At 49.9% G+C, this 16,431-nt stretch overlaps 2 protein-coding genes across 2 annotated transcripts in view; one reads left to right on the plus strand and one right to left on the minus strand.

Annotated features, from left to right (window-relative positions):
• The first annotated feature begins 303 nt into the window (after positions 1 to 303).
• Positions 304 to 6,994, plus strand: LOC148644981 (guanine nucleotide-binding protein G(I)/G(S)/G(O) subunit gamma-13-like). The gene is made up of 3 exons (XM_088613052.1): positions 304 to 848; positions 3,810 to 3,938; positions 5,745 to 6,994. Exons 2-3 carry the CDS (start codon positions 3,841 to 3,843, stop codon positions 5,848 to 5,850), a joined length of 204 nt encoding a protein of 67 aa, XP_088469178.1. The 5' UTR covers positions 304 to 848; positions 3,810 to 3,840; the 3' UTR covers positions 5,851 to 6,994.
• chtf18 (CTF18, chromosome transmission fidelity factor 18 homolog (S. cerevisiae)) overlaps positions 6,925 to 16,431 on the minus strand; it is a 36,495-nt gene continuing 26,988 nt past the window's right edge. Inside the window, exons 20-22 of the mRNA XM_088613036.1 lie at positions 14,450 to 14,575; positions 8,622 to 8,688; positions 6,925 to 7,392 (exon numbers count right to left, since the gene is read on the minus strand). Coding sequence (XP_088469162.1) covers positions 7,262 to 7,392; positions 8,622 to 8,688; positions 14,450 to 14,575 — 324 coding nt within the window. The 3' untranslated portion in view covers positions 6,925 to 7,261. The remainder of the gene's footprint in view (positions 7,393 to 8,621; positions 8,689 to 14,449; positions 14,576 to 16,431) is intronic.

Raw genomic sequence — 16,431 nt, forward strand, 5'->3', positions numbered from 1 at the left:
AGCCTGTGCGAGTTCTAATCTTCCGAGAGTTGCACCGGGGTTGTCTTCCCATATTAGGGCAACAGCTATGCGCCCTCGGGACCCCGATGGGACACGGCTGACTGGTTTCTTTTTTTTTTTTTCCGTTTTCTAACGATCTGTGGCCAGACCTCTTAAGGAAATAAAAATACAGAAGAGATGGATGTTGAGAGAGTTGGGAGGGGGGGGGGGGTCCGCACACCGGGGGCTGGGCAGCTCACGCACGAAAGCTGTCACAACCACCTGCGAGAAGCCACAACCCTCCCCCAACACACACACACACATCCCTGGAAAAAAAAAAAAAAGTCAGCCCGAGTCTGTTCTGTCAGCACACCCCACTAGCGCTGAGCTGTAGTCATAACAGCGAGAGCAGACACAGGGGGAGTTCAGACCGAACACCTCTCCAGGCTCTTCGGCTCGCTTTCCTCCAGACTCTCCTCGGAGCTCGCAGGCGGCTCGGGGCGCCGCGCACACCGACACCGCAGAGCTCTCCCCGCCGGTAACCGCTCCCGCATCACGACCGCAGCGCAAACGCTCGGAGCTGCTAGCAAACGCGAGGGGGGGTGAAATTGGCACCCAATTCATCGGTTCATCTTTTTTTTTTATTATTATTTACCGAGTGCGGACCAAGTCCCTGCTGAATCGTTCAAAAGCCGGGGGAAAAAAAACCCACCCAGAAGTCATCACTACCTCTGGGAATTTTTAGGGGTGTTTTTTTTTTCTTCCTTGAAAAAAGGAAAAGACATCAGGAAGAAGAGCATCCCCTGAAACGGGCACTCTCCCCCGCTTCACCTTAAAGAGACCTACGGCCAGCCCGGCAGCCCAGTGAGGTAAGCGAGTTTGAGAAGGACACCGACCACAGGAAGAAGCGGTGGTTGTTGATGTCTTTTAATACGCATTTGCAGTCGTGGGGTATTAACAAAATTACTTAGATCAGTCTGGGGGCTCAATTTAATCGAAACCAGAAATGGCAAAATAAATAAGGAGCTTTGACATAATAAGAATAAGAATATAATTCTTCTAGCTTGTGTCGGACGTGCATTTCAGCGAGATGAAATGTGATCAGTTACATAAAGTAACTCCCCCGTTCCCCGCTCTGCTCGGCCCCACGGTGTGGCGAGAACGGAGTTTTCTCCTCGGTGTCGATCGATTACAGCACCCCCCCCGGTCGGTGACAGGACCGGACCTCACACCGCTCGTCCGTGCGGCGTGTCACCGAGAGCTGCCCGCCGCCCTCGGAGAGAGCGGGGTCGATAGGCGGCGGAGCGGGCTGTCAGAACAAAAGCATACCGCTCTTGCGGGTGTTCAGATCACGCGAAGAGGGGGCTGGTCGGCGTCGACACGCCAGTAAATAAATGATCGGGCTGCCGTTTTAACGAAAGCACAATCCCGCTCTATGCAGTACAGAGCCGCAGGGGTAGGTCGTTTCAGTGCACTTTCCCTGCTGAGTAATTTATTAGCTACAATGAGGGTACATTTTGGGGCACAAATCGAACCTTTACGTAGAACAGTGCTCTAGCGCAACAAGAGGGGGAGCATCATTTTGCAGTACAGGTTAATATACATCACAGCCTAGTGCCATTAGTTGTTGGGGTTTTTTTTTTTTGCTACAGGCCTGCGGATTTCGAGTGAATTGTCGTTTTTCTGACACGGTTATCACATTAGCAGGCTGTTAGCGATATTGTACTCCATTTGTTTTGGACGCAAAAGGCGGCAGTGGCGAGTATGCGCGCCTGGGGGTTTGCGGGTCCGGTCGGATTCGTTCTGTTTTGAGGCGGTATCGGGGTGTTTCCCCACATGTCCTCACTGTAACTCAGCATTGACAGAAAAAAAAAAACCACATCTCCCCCCCCGCCCCTTCGGATCCTGAATTAAGCAGTGTCGGTCATAGCAATTGACGCTCAGAGCCGTTTTTGGAGCAGCTTTGGACCCTGCAAAAAAAACCAAAAGCTCTCTTGTTGTTTTTTTTGCCAAGTTATTTTTGTCCTTTCTGTGTCGTACGTAAAAAGAAAAACCGACGCAGGTGTCCGTGTATAACATATGGCCCCAGTGAATTATGACAAGAGTAAATCCGCCTTTTAAAAAAATACATCTGCAATAGAAATCGCGGGGCGACCTACTTCTCCTGTGATGCTGCCCCAGGTGTGGACGTCTGGTGGTACAGCGTCATATCTACAGGGAAACGCTCCTCCAGAAGAGCTACACACTGACCTGTCACCCCAGCACACTTACCTCACTTCTCACACCTGGACAAAGTTTGGGACAGTAAGGGTACGATACCGGAACCTGTCTGCGGCTTTACCACTTTCAGGAATCGGGTGTCCCGCTCTTCATTTTACAGGAGCTTAAGAAAATATTCAGGAGAGAAAGGTTAAGGACCTGGGATTCAGAACTGGGTGGTGGCGGGTTCGAACCCCACAGCAGGTGTGGTCGCTGTAGCACAAGGGTGTACAAAAGCAAAATCGCTTTAGAAACAAGCATCAGACAAATACATTATAATGATAAAGACCCATACTTGCATCCTGCATTTACTGCATTAAATAACTAGCCCAGGGGATGTGCACTTACCGAGCAGAACATGACAACAGCATTACTGTCCATGGAAGACTGAGAGATGCCAAACCACCTGCAGACTATAGTAAAGCAGTGCTCTCTTACACCCCAAGGGGGGATATTAAGTTGTCAACACAGCTTCCCGGCATAAAAGAGCATAAAAACACTACACAGACATGACAGTAGCTCCAAAAACAGACTTGCAACACAGTACATTGACACAACTGATTCAACTATGAAGCGCACCCTTCTTAAGACAAGGACAGCAAAAACAGTACAAGTCCAAGATTAAAAAAAAAAATCGTAAAATGGAGCTATTCAATACACACCGTGGGGAAAAAGCATCTCTCTGAGACCTCCCTGTGGTGCATCGGTGGGCAGTGAACCATCTGATCCAACAGCGCTGTGTGGAGAGGATGCATCCTCGCAACGGAAAAAACGATCTGCGATTACTCATGAAGTCCATGGACAACAGAGAGGGGCCAATCTGTCACAGCAGTTGCTGAACTCTGATGCAGGTGCAGACTTGGTCAAGGTGAAACCAGCAGGGTGCAAGTAGATGAACTGAAACGCTCTCTTGCTCTTTTCCGAAGCCACAGCCCTCCCTGGGCTCTCTAATAAAGCTCTGTCATTTTTGGGCAGACATGTCCTAGATGTGAGCCATGCAGGCATGTTCAACGTCTGTCATTTCAGACTGACTCAGGACTCCCATAATAGTTGTTGCAACAGAGAAAATACCTCCGAGCTGTGCCAGACAGCAGGGGTCCAGATATCTTCTGGAGTTGTTAACCTCACAGTTCTTTGCGGTTATTACTTTACTCCAGCTTTCACCATAGTGCTCCTACATCAGTGATCTTGGTTTACCATTACTGTGGCTCCTGAGCACAGCCTTATTCATTGATTTACTACACTTCCACACGCATTTACGTTTGGATCAGCAGCTCTGCTGTACACAGGGGGCGGCCACTATATCGCCCACTGGGCCAGATCACCACAGCGTTTTTTTGCATGGAAAAATTAAAGCAATCTGTTGAACAGAACAAAAAAGCTATTCCCACCGTTTCGAACCCCCAAAAGGAAAGCTTCTGGCGCCTGTGGGGATGTTTGGATTAGAAGCAGCAGAGGTCTGGGCCGTGGAAAGGTAAAAGGTGAAGCCAGGAAAGGTAAGCCTGGAGCACTGGGGGTGGTGTGTGGGCTGGAAAGGGTTTGTGCTCAACGGCTGTTCCCATGTGCTCCAGTGTGTCTCCAGGGAGCGAACCTCTCGCAGTCATGGATGAGATGGACCTGCCCCAGATGAAGAAGGAGGTGGAGAGTCTGAAGTACCAGCTGGCTTTCAAGAGAGAGAAGTCCTCCAAAACCGTCACCGAGTGAGTGTGGAAACTGCATTCTCTCTTACCTTACCCCCATCTATCCCTGCCACTCAGGAACGCCCTTCCACAGCACAGGGGATCTGTCTGCGGGGCAGTGGCTCTGTGGCTCAGGATCTGCGCCTGTGACTGGAAGGTTGCTGGTTCAAATCCCACGGCCGGCAGAGGAATCCTACTCCGTTTGGCTCCTGAGCAAGGCCCTTAACCCCAGCAGCTCACAGGGGCTGACCCTGTGCTCTGACCCCTAGCTTCTCTCCCTGTCTGTGTGTCTCATGGAGAGCAAACTGGGGTACGCGAAAAGATGAATTCCTAATGATCTTATGCTGTCTAGCTCACTTAATAATAACAGACAGTACATGGGATAATGCATACTGCTGAGCACCCAGCAATCACAGCTCACACTAACCTCTCTTCATGCTCAATAGCTCAGTGAATGCTCAGACCAGAAGTGTGATTTTAGTGAAACATTCCCCTTGCAAGGATCAAGTGCACTCCTTAAAAGTCTTTTGCACATTTCCTAACCCCTGTGCTGCTGGTTTCCAAAGAGATTCCCTTCCAGATTCCAGATTGAATTAGCCTTTGAGCTGTATAACATAATGCAGTCATGACGATAAGGACCGTCACGGACACAGGCTCCTGCAGTTCTATGGTTGGAGAAAACGCCCTTAAACATTCCCAACATAGAGGCTACTGTCTCCCGGACACCATTCTGCACCAACACTGTGAATCTGTCATAATTTCAGTCCAAGCAGGAACCTGTGCCAGTTTCTCCCACTTGCTTGCTGCTAGATGTCAGGTACAAATTTATAGGATGCGAAATGCCACTTTTTCATTGGCATCCTCAGCATGCACATCATTTGAAACAAAAAAATACTTTATATACCACAAAACATGCACGTACCTCGGGCATTTGTATAGCGCTAGTAACGGAAAACTTGTTTTGAGTTTCTGAGCAGAGACGAGTGCAGATTTCAAGAAATTCAATACGCCTCCAGTGTTTCATGCTAAAGAGATTCTGGCTTACTAATAGTCTTGAAGGGAGATAAGACTGGGAATCACTGCACATTTATTCCTGGCAGCACTCTTGTCAGATCGGTCCCTGGTGAACTCAATGCAGTAACAGGCTGGCACTCAACACTGTCTGCCATCGCATCTAAAGGCCTCTCCAGCAGAGAGCTTCGAGCGGAGATTGCAGTGTTCCTCCCTCTCCGCCCTGCCGTGACCTAGCATAACCCCAGGACTCGATCAATAAGAGCAGGACGGCCACTGCCCGTTTCAAACTAGCACTATTGTCTCAGGGGCACTGGAGAGCCGGGCGCACAACAGACACGCGCCTGCCCACAGCTCCCAGCCTCTGATCATCGTCGTTCCAGGTCCTATCTGTGCATGCCCATTGTGTGTGTGCAGGCTATACAGTACAGGGTGCTTCTAAATAGACGGCCGATGAAAGTATTGTGAAAACTGCACTTAAAGCCACGTAATCTGGTTTGAGCGTAAAGGGTAACCATGGGGAACGTGCTCCTCTAGATAAAGACAAGGCACTGGGCTGGCTGCGTGACCAGTGTGTGCGTGGTGGTGTGCATGCAGGAAAGGACATCTGGCTGTTCTGTACCCATTGTTGATGTGGCCAACAAGTCCTCAAGCTGTATGCTGTGTGAAAGCCCATTTTTTTTGCCTAACAGGCCAACTAATATTAGAGGTGCACTCTGCGAATGGGAGAGTGTTCGAGGGTGAAACATGACCAGCATGATCCAGGTCTCTGATGACCCCCTCTCTGCTTCTCTCTTTCCCCACTGCTGTTCCCAGCCTGGTCAAGTGGATTGAGGACGGGGTGCCCGAAGACCCGTTCCTGAACCCAGAGCTCATGAAGAACAACCCCTGGGTGGAGAAGGGCAAATGCGCCATCCTTTAACAAGCTAGCCGTGCCAGCGCGGCCCCTGCCCCCCTCCGCTCCCCTCTCGCCCCGCTGGCACCCCACCCCCGCAGGATCGAGTGCCCCCCCCCCCCCGCCTCGCGGTGAATGTAAAACAGCCGACATCCAGGACAGGACACCCCCGACGAAAACCATGCTGAATCATAATCGCCACATAGTCGTTGCGGGAAATGGAAATGCCACTATCCTTGAGAAATAAATATATACACGTATGCAATCATAGTTCTATCTTGAAGATTCAGTTGTTTTTAGGTTATCGTCGTTGCTTGCGTGTTTTAAGTACAACAGACCACAACTTAAAGCAGTTCACGTCGCACTGCCAGCGAAGGACGGTTTTCTGTTCTCTGTAAGACTGTCAGGAAAATTGCAGCCTGCCAAAAACAAAAACTTGAGAAAAAAAAAACCCGAGACTCACGAGCACTGGTCCAAACTCCAAGGAACAAGCGCATCCCGGAAATCCCAAGATGCAGCCTGTCGTCCAGTGTGGGGGGTACCCAGCTGTCCCCTCTCCCCGCCTGCTCTTCTTTTCTGCAGTCTGGCATTTTTCTCACGGCCTTGCGAATGTGACGACGTACCGCATCCTCATGCTGACCAATCTTGATGTGTACAGATACCTAATCTATTTATTTATTGATTGATCCGCTAAGTTAATGGGCGCTGTCTTGTTTTAGATGCTTTGAAGAATTGCTGTTCAAATTCCACACACAAACCCCCCCCCCCCCAAACATCTTGCCATTTCACCATCAACTACTGCCTTGTACACTGTTTCCTTAAAGAGAATGTAATTGTGCTATTGTCAGATGTCAACCAAATCTGTGTAGGCCCCTGACGGGTCAAAGGTCAGGGCCGAGGTATCCAACAGGAAGATCTGTCTATTGCTATGACAGTTGTGCAGGAAGGCAAGGATCTGGGTCTATTAAATTTTGTTTTTATATCTATGAAGTTTTTTCTGTCTATATATATGTAACTATACCTTGAAAGAGTGCTTTGGGGAATTACGGAATTATGCATAAGATCACGTACAGTACTAGCTTAATGATAAACAGCAATAAATAAATGACAAATTTTTTTATTGAATGTTTTACAAAACGTTTGTCATATTGAATAAAGTAGAGGATTTTTAGACGGCTTGAACCATGTCGTTTGTGTGCCTGAGGTATCTTCACATGTGCATAAACTGTTTACTACCATAAGATGAAAAGGACTATCCCGTATGTAAAGCAGCAGACGAAGCTGGAGATTGGAGTCTGGACAGCAACGGATCACACAAACGGGACCACAGGGGGGTCCCCAGTCCCGCACCGCGAGGCTAGTGACAGTCTCCCGGCTGCCGGTACCTCAAGGCATCGGCTCTCGAGTGGATGGACCGCTCCCAACGGCGGCGGGCTCCTCACAGGAGGTCCTTGATGTACACGTTGCGGCGGACGGCGTTGGACACGCCCTCGTTGAAGCGGAACCACACGTCGCTGTCCCCCACGGCCTTCCCGATCCTCGGCTCTGCCGCCCCCTTGGCCGGATCCGCTGTGGAGAGAGAATCCCAGATCGGAGTGGGTCGGCAAAGCATTAAGGCCAATCTGCAGCCCTCGCGTGGTGGTGGGAGTTTGATTACTGGCGTTCGTCTGCAAATCTGTTCAACGTGCCACGTTTGGGCAAAGCTGTCGCTTATTAGACAGAACTGCCCCTGCATAGGCACAACTCCAAGCCTGCGTTGCAGTATCACAGTACAGCCTGCCCACCTCATTTCTGCACTACTGAGTGGGCAGAGCAAAGGGTGAGCTGTGGGCTGTTACTATACGCGTTTATTTGCAGCTCGCTCTAGGAGGACAAACAGAACGGCACTGCTCGATGATACCTGCAGTCTTTCTCTAGACGGGAGATGAAATCGGAACAGGGTGGGGGTGTCGAGGGGTGCTCGGGGTGCTGTGTTCAGCTTCGACACTGCCAGCTTCAGGGCACTGAGCCATATGGTGTGGTGTTCACTGCTGTACAGCCTGCGTGCAGCTCGCGGTAGTCTTAACCTCTAAAGCAGGACCAATTGCTGGGTACCACACCACCGCCGCCTCCCTGTCTCGCTGACCATTCTGCGCCCTCTGCATCATGTCAAACTGCATCTGTACCCCCCACCCACCCCCCAGTATACTATCAATCAGAGCAGAAATCGCCCCCCACCCCCCTCCCCCAGTGCAGACTGGTATTAAACTCAAGTGGTGGGGAGAGGCCTGCTGTGCCCCTGTGGCTCCATTCACTGCAGGGATTACAGCCGCTAATCCCAGCGGCCACAGCCCAGCCCCGGCCAGCCCAACAGGCTGGCCACATGCTTCCGAAGAACTGCACCAGATGACAGCTAATCCACCCCAAAATAATCCTCTCGTTTAGCCATGTCTGAGCAGCATATTTAGACACATATATAGGATCCTGGTGCACTTACTGCCATCACATACATGCATCTGGGTTTAAGAGCCTTTCCGATGATACTCTGGCACAATAGCCAGAGTTATTGGCGTATATTGTTTTAGTTATTTTACTTTCAGGACTCAACTCACAGATAAGCTTACACAGACAATTCATTACTGACCTTCGAACCTGTAGCATGCACCATGACTTTACTTGGGAGCGGACGGGACATACTGTATAATATTCTGTTTGCAGGGGAATTATGTAACACATGATTGAACCAGAAAATAGTCTTACATCTACCATCAGAGCTGCAGAACAGAGGAAAAGGAACTTTAGAATTGGATATCCCTTACCTGTGGCAGTTGTGGACACCAGCTTCTCTTTAATGGTGATTGCTCGGCCAAAGAAATCCACTTCAGGCTGAAACACAACAACAAAATCACCACTTTCTCAAAACAACTTTAATTTAAAAAAAAACATCTCGCATATATGCCCAGAAAATCAGAAATGTATCTCCCCTAATCATGGACAGAGGCATCACCTTGTAGCCTGATCTCAGCAGATCTTGAGGGCCAAGCAACGTTGGTCAGCAACAGAGTGGTGTTGGTGGATCAGTTCATACAGTACATACATACTGATGGATGAGAAATTTCAAAACCCCAGCACAATACCAGGGAATACTGTGGTGTAGGAGGTTTTGACCTTTTTGAACTGAGTTGCTGACGTCTTGGTCATTGCATGTTCTGTGACACTGTCCAGAGGAGCAGAGGCATTAACACTAGGGTCCTAGCTAGATTTCATTCTGGACTTGCACAATGGGCCCTAAGGTTACCCTTGGAGATCTCCTGTTTCAGTACTGACCAGGGCCAGTCTTGCTTGGCTCCCATAATCTGACAAAATAGGCTGCAGGTAAGATAAGATCACTTTACTGGCCATATACAATTTCCTGTATTAGGAATTTGTCTTTTCACGTACCCCAATGTGAGAGACACGGACAGGGAGAGAAGCTTTGGGTCAGAGCGCAGGGTCAGCGAATGATACGGCGCCCCTGGAGCAGCTGGGGTGAAGGGCCTTGCTCAGGGGCCCAACGGAGTAGGATTCCTCTGCCGGCTGCGGGATACGAACCAGCAACCTTCCTTCCACAGGCGCAGACCCTTAGCCACAGAGCCAGCACACCGCAGGTAGAGGTACAACACTAGCTTCACTAGCTCTGACTTTTGAATGGCTTTTTCCCCCAATCAACAGATTACAACGCATTGCACCCCGGCTAATGAGAATTTTGAATCTGGGGCGGCACGCCTAAAAAGCATTTGGGCACGTTTTCAAAGGGTCTGGAGGAGAGCTGTCGCAAGGAGTGCTCTAGCATTTTATCTTCAGAGGGAAATGCGACACTTCCAGGGTCCTGAAAAAGGTTCAGAGCAATTCTCATCAAGTCTCCCGTTTTCTTTCATGCAGCGATATGTGGAATCTGAAACCCAGCCTGAACCTCCGGACTGTATATTACAGCAGTTCTTACTGATGTCCTCCCCAGTCACACAAGACCTTTCCAGCAATCAGGTCTCACCACTGACATCGCCGTGGCTCATCCTGACCCCTAACTCCACGAGTACACCTCTGCCTCCTGTTCCATAGAAAGAAAAACTTCACAAGATTAGCACACACTCCACTCCCTCGCTGAGGCTTCAGGAACCTCCCGAGAACGCCCGCCGGACACGGTTAGTTGTTGTGCGACAGGAGCATCGGGTTCCAAAAGCACACAGCCGCATCGGATCGCCATTCAAAAATGGATATAAATCCAAACTCTGGGGGCGAAAAAACGGGCACCGATCAAGAAGAGAGGTACGCCAAGCGCAAACCACCACACGACCGGTTTTGAGAAATGAAGCGATTCCATACCAGGAAGCCCTGCGGGTGAATACGTCTCGCCCGCTGGCACTGCCAGGCTGGGACTGGCAGCACAGCCCTGCCCTATGTATGGGTGCCAGGATGCAAAGAGGATCTGGGCCGTGCCACGCAGCTAAAGCCAGCTATCCTTCCATTAACCTGATTTCCCAGCGGCGCTTGGATTAGGCTCAGAAATCCTGCAGCATTACTGCAGCTCCTACTTCATATCTACAGCTGCCCCCCTCCCTCTCCTGCCACACGGATCGCAGAGTCAGAGCAGAGCTGTAGCGGGGGGGGGGGGGGGGGGACAATCCGACTGCTTTATTAGAGTGGCCAACTGGAGCTCCGCCAGGAGCAACATTAACACGGGGGGAAGTTTGCCTTCAGGAGCAGCCCGATAGCCATCCAGTTTGTTAAGAGCTAATAGGGGTGTGTGTGCGCAAGTCAACTGATGGAAAAGCATTAAAATGTAAAGATATGCTACCCATTGATTTTCTTGTTGGTCACACTTCATCAAAAGGTGACAGTCCTTCCCAGAAAGCAAAGCACTGCTGTGAGATTAGACGGGAGGAGAAAATGCAGCGCTCAGTGTGTGCTGGACATCAGCCATTTCATGTTGCGCACACACACACACACACACACACACTCGAATGCAGGAAAACAGAACAGGCTGCACAGTGAAATCCCACTTCGGCAAAGGGCATTTTCAATAATTGCAACGCTCTCAATACACTGTATAGCGCAGAATGTGAGTCCATGAAGTGAGAGAGACGCAACACTGCCTTGCCCATAGGAGGACGATCCAGATCTGTCAGGCAGCCCCTGTGAGCACAAAGTCTCAGCAGAGATCGGAGAGACCGAGATAGCAGAGGAATGCATCTTTCCCCAGTTACATCTCCCGCAGGGTTTCCTTTAGCTAAGCACTAAGGAGCTAAGGAATGAAAGGGCAAGGACAGGCCTCATCTCAAATTCAGATGAAGGACCTACTGTCCCCCCCCCCCCACCCCATTTAGTGCTGCGTTCTGCCTGTGACAATGTGGCAATTTAGGATCAGGCGCTGCAGACCCAGCTGAAGATCAGATCACTTTATTGGCCATATACAATTTCTTGCATTAGGAATTTGTCTTTTCACATACCCCAACTTGCTCTCCATGAGACACACAGACACACAGAGAAGCTTGGGGGTCAGAGCGCAGGGTCAGCCATTTATACGGCGGCCCTGGAGCAGCTGGGGTGAAGGGCCTTGCTCAGGGGCCCAACGGAGTAGGACTCCTCTGCCGGCCGCGGGATTTGAACCGGCAACCTTCCAGCCACAGGCGCAGATCCTGAGCCACAGGAGACACCACTCCGCCCTTTACTTGTGCGTATTGAAGGTACGCACTTTTGCAGAGCGGCAGAGAGGGCGAAGGAAGAGGGCGAGAGGGAGAGAGATTTTCCCTGTGTTGGAAACAGGTAAAGGACAGCCATCATTAGCAAGCTGCCCGTTGCTGAGGAATCAAAAACAAACAAACCTCTTATGTGTGTCTTTTTCCCACATGGGCTCATTATGTAGCTGCACCTGTGGGGCCAACTTGCTCACAGACAGCTTCTCTGCACCAGTACAGCCTCGCATGACAGGCTACCCGAGTGCCAGCCAGTATGGCCCCGGTACTGGACTAGCAGTCAATACTGGGCCTGACGTTTTTTCAAGAAGCGTGTTTGTGACGGGTGCTGTGGTTAAAAAAAACCCCAACAACCTTTTCATTTAAAGCATTTCTTCCCTCAAACTTCTTAACCAGCACATCTCGCTCAAGCATTTACTCTTTGGGTCTTTAATGGACGAAGACTCCGGCAAATTAAATACTTTCAGAACGCAGAGGCGTCGGATTTCGTAACCACCTCCCTTTTGTACTCCTGCAACAGAGCGGATCAGGAAAATGACAAGGATGCGCCTCTCTCTCCTGCTTTCGCTGAAGAAGGCGCTGTGAGGCCACGGTAATCTTGGGATTAAAAACGACATGGTACAAAAGGAAAACAAATATCTTGTCACTCCTCGCTTAAAACACACGAGCCTACAAGAACACAATCAAAGAGTCATCTTCAGGATAACAATGAAGGTGTGCACAGACACTGGGAGGAAGCACTGGATCTCTTTAAGAGTAGCTCTGTAAGAGGAGGGCAATGCTAAGAAATCCAGTGATATAAATACTTATACATCATATCATAGTATCATAGTAATTTGCTATAAAGAGCCCCACCATCGTGCAAGGTGCCTACTGAATATACTGGAACTCGCTAAACTTAAAAAATACAGCACTCCAGCAACCAGGAGGCCGATCCCAGCACAACACTAAATTTACAAACTAGCCCCCCCCCGAAAATGTGTTTTTCAGCAGCACACCCTCATATAAATCAAGACACCTCCAGAGCCCAAGGGCACGTGCTAGTTACACTCGCGAGATAAACAAAACACTTTTCACGGAGCAGACCTGCGGAAGCTTTAACCCTTGCCTCTCTCGTGCGCTCTGTACCGGCAACAGAAACCACACAACAGAAACGGACACGGAGGGGGAGAGAATCCCACATGCACGCTCACACACACACACAGGCGATCATCGGCAGAGGATGAGAAGATTACAGCTCTAATCTCCCGCGCTTTGCAAGCAGGCTGTGTGTGGTGAGGGCGCAACAGGGCCAGGGCAGCTTATCTGGGTGTTATAGGGGTGTGTCTGCCTCCTCCCTGTGCCCCTCACTCTCACCACAGGGCTGATTGTCTTGCACGCCTCACACCTGTACGTGGAGCATATTAGCACGCTATGATGTTGTGCTAATGTCACAAAATGATGCAACTACTGTACATTACCGGATTCTCCTCTGGTACCAGAAAACACCTTTATTAAACCCGAGAATTATTAGTGTGCTCAATAAAGTGTCAAGCGATGTGCTAAAAACAGTGCTTAAAGCACTGGGATCTTCCAATGAGCCTGGCCCTAAACCAAATCACTCAGTTCAATGGAAAACAACAAGTGTTAATGGCACTAGATGGCCTGTCCTCCTCCTAAACCTTCTGTATCCAGGCTTTCGTAGGCGACAGTGTAGGTGAGCGGCAGTTTTACAGAAAACAGGGTCAAAACTGAAGTGCCCTGCGATATTGGCACATCTGCTCCCAATTAAAAGTAGTGTTTTAAGAAAGCGTTGCCGTATCTGGGATTAATTAAGAGTGTGCATTAGCTTCCTGCTGGCAGCGATCAGCTCTTCTCTGACTCGGTGCACCTGAGACAAGCAGGCTGGGAGAAGCAGCGCTGAGGGAGACCTGACGGGGCGGATCTCCTCTCCCGACAGACCCCCGCACTCCAGCGCGGGGCCAGCAGCTGCTCACTGCGGCACAGGCGCGCACAAAAAGACAGCCGAGAGGGTCTCCCGCAGCACAGCTCTGCGGGGGGAGACCCATGCGGTCACCTTCAAGGTGAATTTTCCCTTCAGTGGACATTTCGGCGTCTTTCCATTACGTCCCCTGCTACAACCTGTCACAGGCTGCCGATCCTCAGGTTTAAATCGGCCGCAGGAATTCGACAGCCTGTCTCGGAATCAAGCTTGACTAACTTCCAGACTGCAAATAACACGGCTGCTTGTGAATGAAACCACTTCTAAGTTTATTCACCATTAGCTCGTTTGAATTCATGAAAAGCAAAGACTTTGCGATCTCTGCAATCCCCCTAAATTTCTCCATTACACAATTCTTACACAACCAGCTCCTTAGTTATTTAACTGATCATTAGAGGAATCAATCATCACAGTTCAGCAAGGGAGAGGAATGTAGAATTGAGTAGCCCTGACTTCAGCTACAGAGATCCAACACGGACATCTGCATCCATTTTCCTGTGCCGACTTGTTCAGTGTAAATCAGCTATTTTAACTGTGCTGGTCATCTGGTGATCATGAATTTCCATGCTTTTCCAGGTCACGAGGGAATCCTGCTAGCACTTATCAGTGCCCATGGTCAAATGCGTTACAGGTTACAAAACAGATACCTGAACTCCAGCCTGCCTTCCCCTCCTCCATTTTCAAACACACGTGGGCCTACTGTATGAGGAGGGGATGCAGAAAGGATTTCGGCAACACAGGTAGCCTTGATCAAGATCAGGATAAAGTTCTTCCTGCAAATTCATCTTTCTCTGAGTGTGGTTCAGGCTGCAGGAGTAAAGTTAAATGCGACATTAATGTTCTGTATGAAGGAAAGTGACTTGGTGGCCACTCTGGGAAGCACAGGGCTGTTGCGGGGGGGGGGGGGGGGGGGGTGTCGGGGGTGAGGTCTCACCTTGGCAGTCTCCACGGCGGCCTGCTTTACGATGCTCTCCAGCCTCTGCTGGTGGTTCTTGATGCCCTCCTTGGGCGCTGGACCCTGGGGTGGCACCCTCTTCTCCCGTTGGCCCTTTTCCTCTTCCTGCAACGACAAAAGCCAGCAGGGTCAAGGCACCTGGACATAGATACAAGCAAAAAGCGTCATGCATACAGGACGGCAGCTTGGGATACACAATAAATGGATCATTTATATGGTCCAGCACTGGACTGGGGTTCCAACACTAGATCAGAACTGCAGTGTAGCACAACTCTTCCAGAATACATGCTGGGATGCCTGTTTATCTAAGCCTTTTGAGATAAGAGGGCATTTTAGTGACCCCAGTGCTGGATGAGTGACCAGGACCTTCATAAGTCTATAGCCGCTAATTTTTCACGGCTAAGAAACAGGCTGAGCATCACCCAGCTTCCCAGCATGCACTCCTCCCGGGCCTGAGTTGTGGCGTCTTTGCAGAAGCGTCATGGGAGCTTTGTTTATCCAAAACAAGAGAGAAAATGGGCGTTCTCACAGGAGCAGCTTTCCCCTGGACCCGGTGAGCCTTCCCCTCCCATCCCCACGCCTGGTGTTTCTCTCCCTCTCTCTTCCTTTTCTCTCTCTGTCCCCTAGGCCTAATTAACAAGCTGAAACTCAGCAAAGCGCAGCCAACCAATCCACGTCCATTAACAATTCATGGGCAGGCATTACAGAAATAACCAAGCCCCGCTCCCTCGCAGCGCTTGCAGGGGGAGAACTGGAGGAGATGCCGAGCATATGGACAGCAGAGTGAGGTAATCCTGCGAGCCACAGGCTCAGGGCTCGCAGATTAAATAACGCACTGCATCTATCTCTGCCCTCGCTCCATCCCAGCACATCTGGAGGCAGGACTGGAATCGTGCAAAAAAGGAGGACCTTTTGAAGTCTTCTTCATAGAAAACCTGTTAAACCTATTCTTTAGCAGTCTTGTGGATTGCTTGCACCCCATCACTTTAAGGTCTGCTTTACTTTGCACTGAGAACAGTCTTGTTCGGGGAAATATACAGTAAATCGACTGTGGAAATTATTAATTGGGCACTACCAGGATGTCTGTTTTTTTCCCCCAAATCAGTGAAATATGCACAAACCAGGGCTACTGACAGCCCACTAGTGTGAGAACCAGGTGACATCCATTAGTCCATGGCAGCATGGTTGCTGGGAGAAGAGCTGGTCATGACAAAGGCCTTCATATTGCAGCCCCTGCCTGTGCAGACAGGGACAGAGCCCCAGGTTTCACATCCTGGGATCTTGGTATAAAAGCCCATCCTGAATCTCCTCTGTGCTCTGCCCAGCCTGGCTACAGCAACTCAATAAAACATGAATGTCCCGATTAATCTTTAATTACTCTGTCCTAAAGAATTGGCCTGCATGTAGAAATGCTGACGGCATCTTCTTTCGTGAAAACGGTTTACTTTCTAATACTCTTTCCCAACAATGAAGAATTAATAAATAACAGATTTTAAAAGGTCTTCTAAGCCTCTTTATTTCACCAAACCTTGGAGATCAGGTTTAACTCCCAAAGACCTAAAAGAGGGAGGCCTAGTTTGAGGGTGAATGCAAAGGGATTGCTACACACTGCATCTATGTGTGTGTATTTGTAAACACTGTGCCTCTGTGCACGCACGTGTACGTACTGGTGAACAAGCACTGTGCCTCTGTGCACACACATGTACGTACTGGTGAACAAGCACTGTGCCTCTGTGCACGCACGTGTACGTACTGGTGAACAAACACTGCGCCTCTGTGCACGCACGTGTACATACTGGTGAACAAACAGTGCGCCTCTGTGCACACACGTGTACGTACAGGTGAACAAGCACTGTGCCTCTGTGCACGCACGTGTACGTACTGGTGAACAAGCACTGTGCCTCTGTGCACGCACGTGTACGTACTGGTGAACAAGCACTGTGCCTCTGTGCACGCGTGTG

The sequence above is a fragment of the Lepisosteus platostomus genome, chromosome 19 (genome assembly GCF_059453375.1).
Source record: "Lepisosteus platostomus isolate fLepPlt1 chromosome 19, fLepPlt1.hap1, whole genome shotgun sequence".
Taxonomy (NCBI): domain Eukaryota; kingdom Metazoa; phylum Chordata; class Actinopteri; order Semionotiformes; family Lepisosteidae; genus Lepisosteus; species Lepisosteus platostomus.

What these genes read in the sequence shown, in the direction of transcription:
- LOC148644981 (XM_088613052.1), top strand. Translation starts at nt 3,841, where the DNA reads ATGGATGAGATGGACCTGCCCCAGATGAAGAAGGAGGTGGAGAGTCTG. An exon ending in TCCTCCAAAACCGTCACCGA is followed by an intron (nt 3,939 to 5,744) that starts GTGAGTGTGGAA and finishes TGCTGTTCCCAG; the next exon opens with CCTGGTCAAGTGGATTGAGG.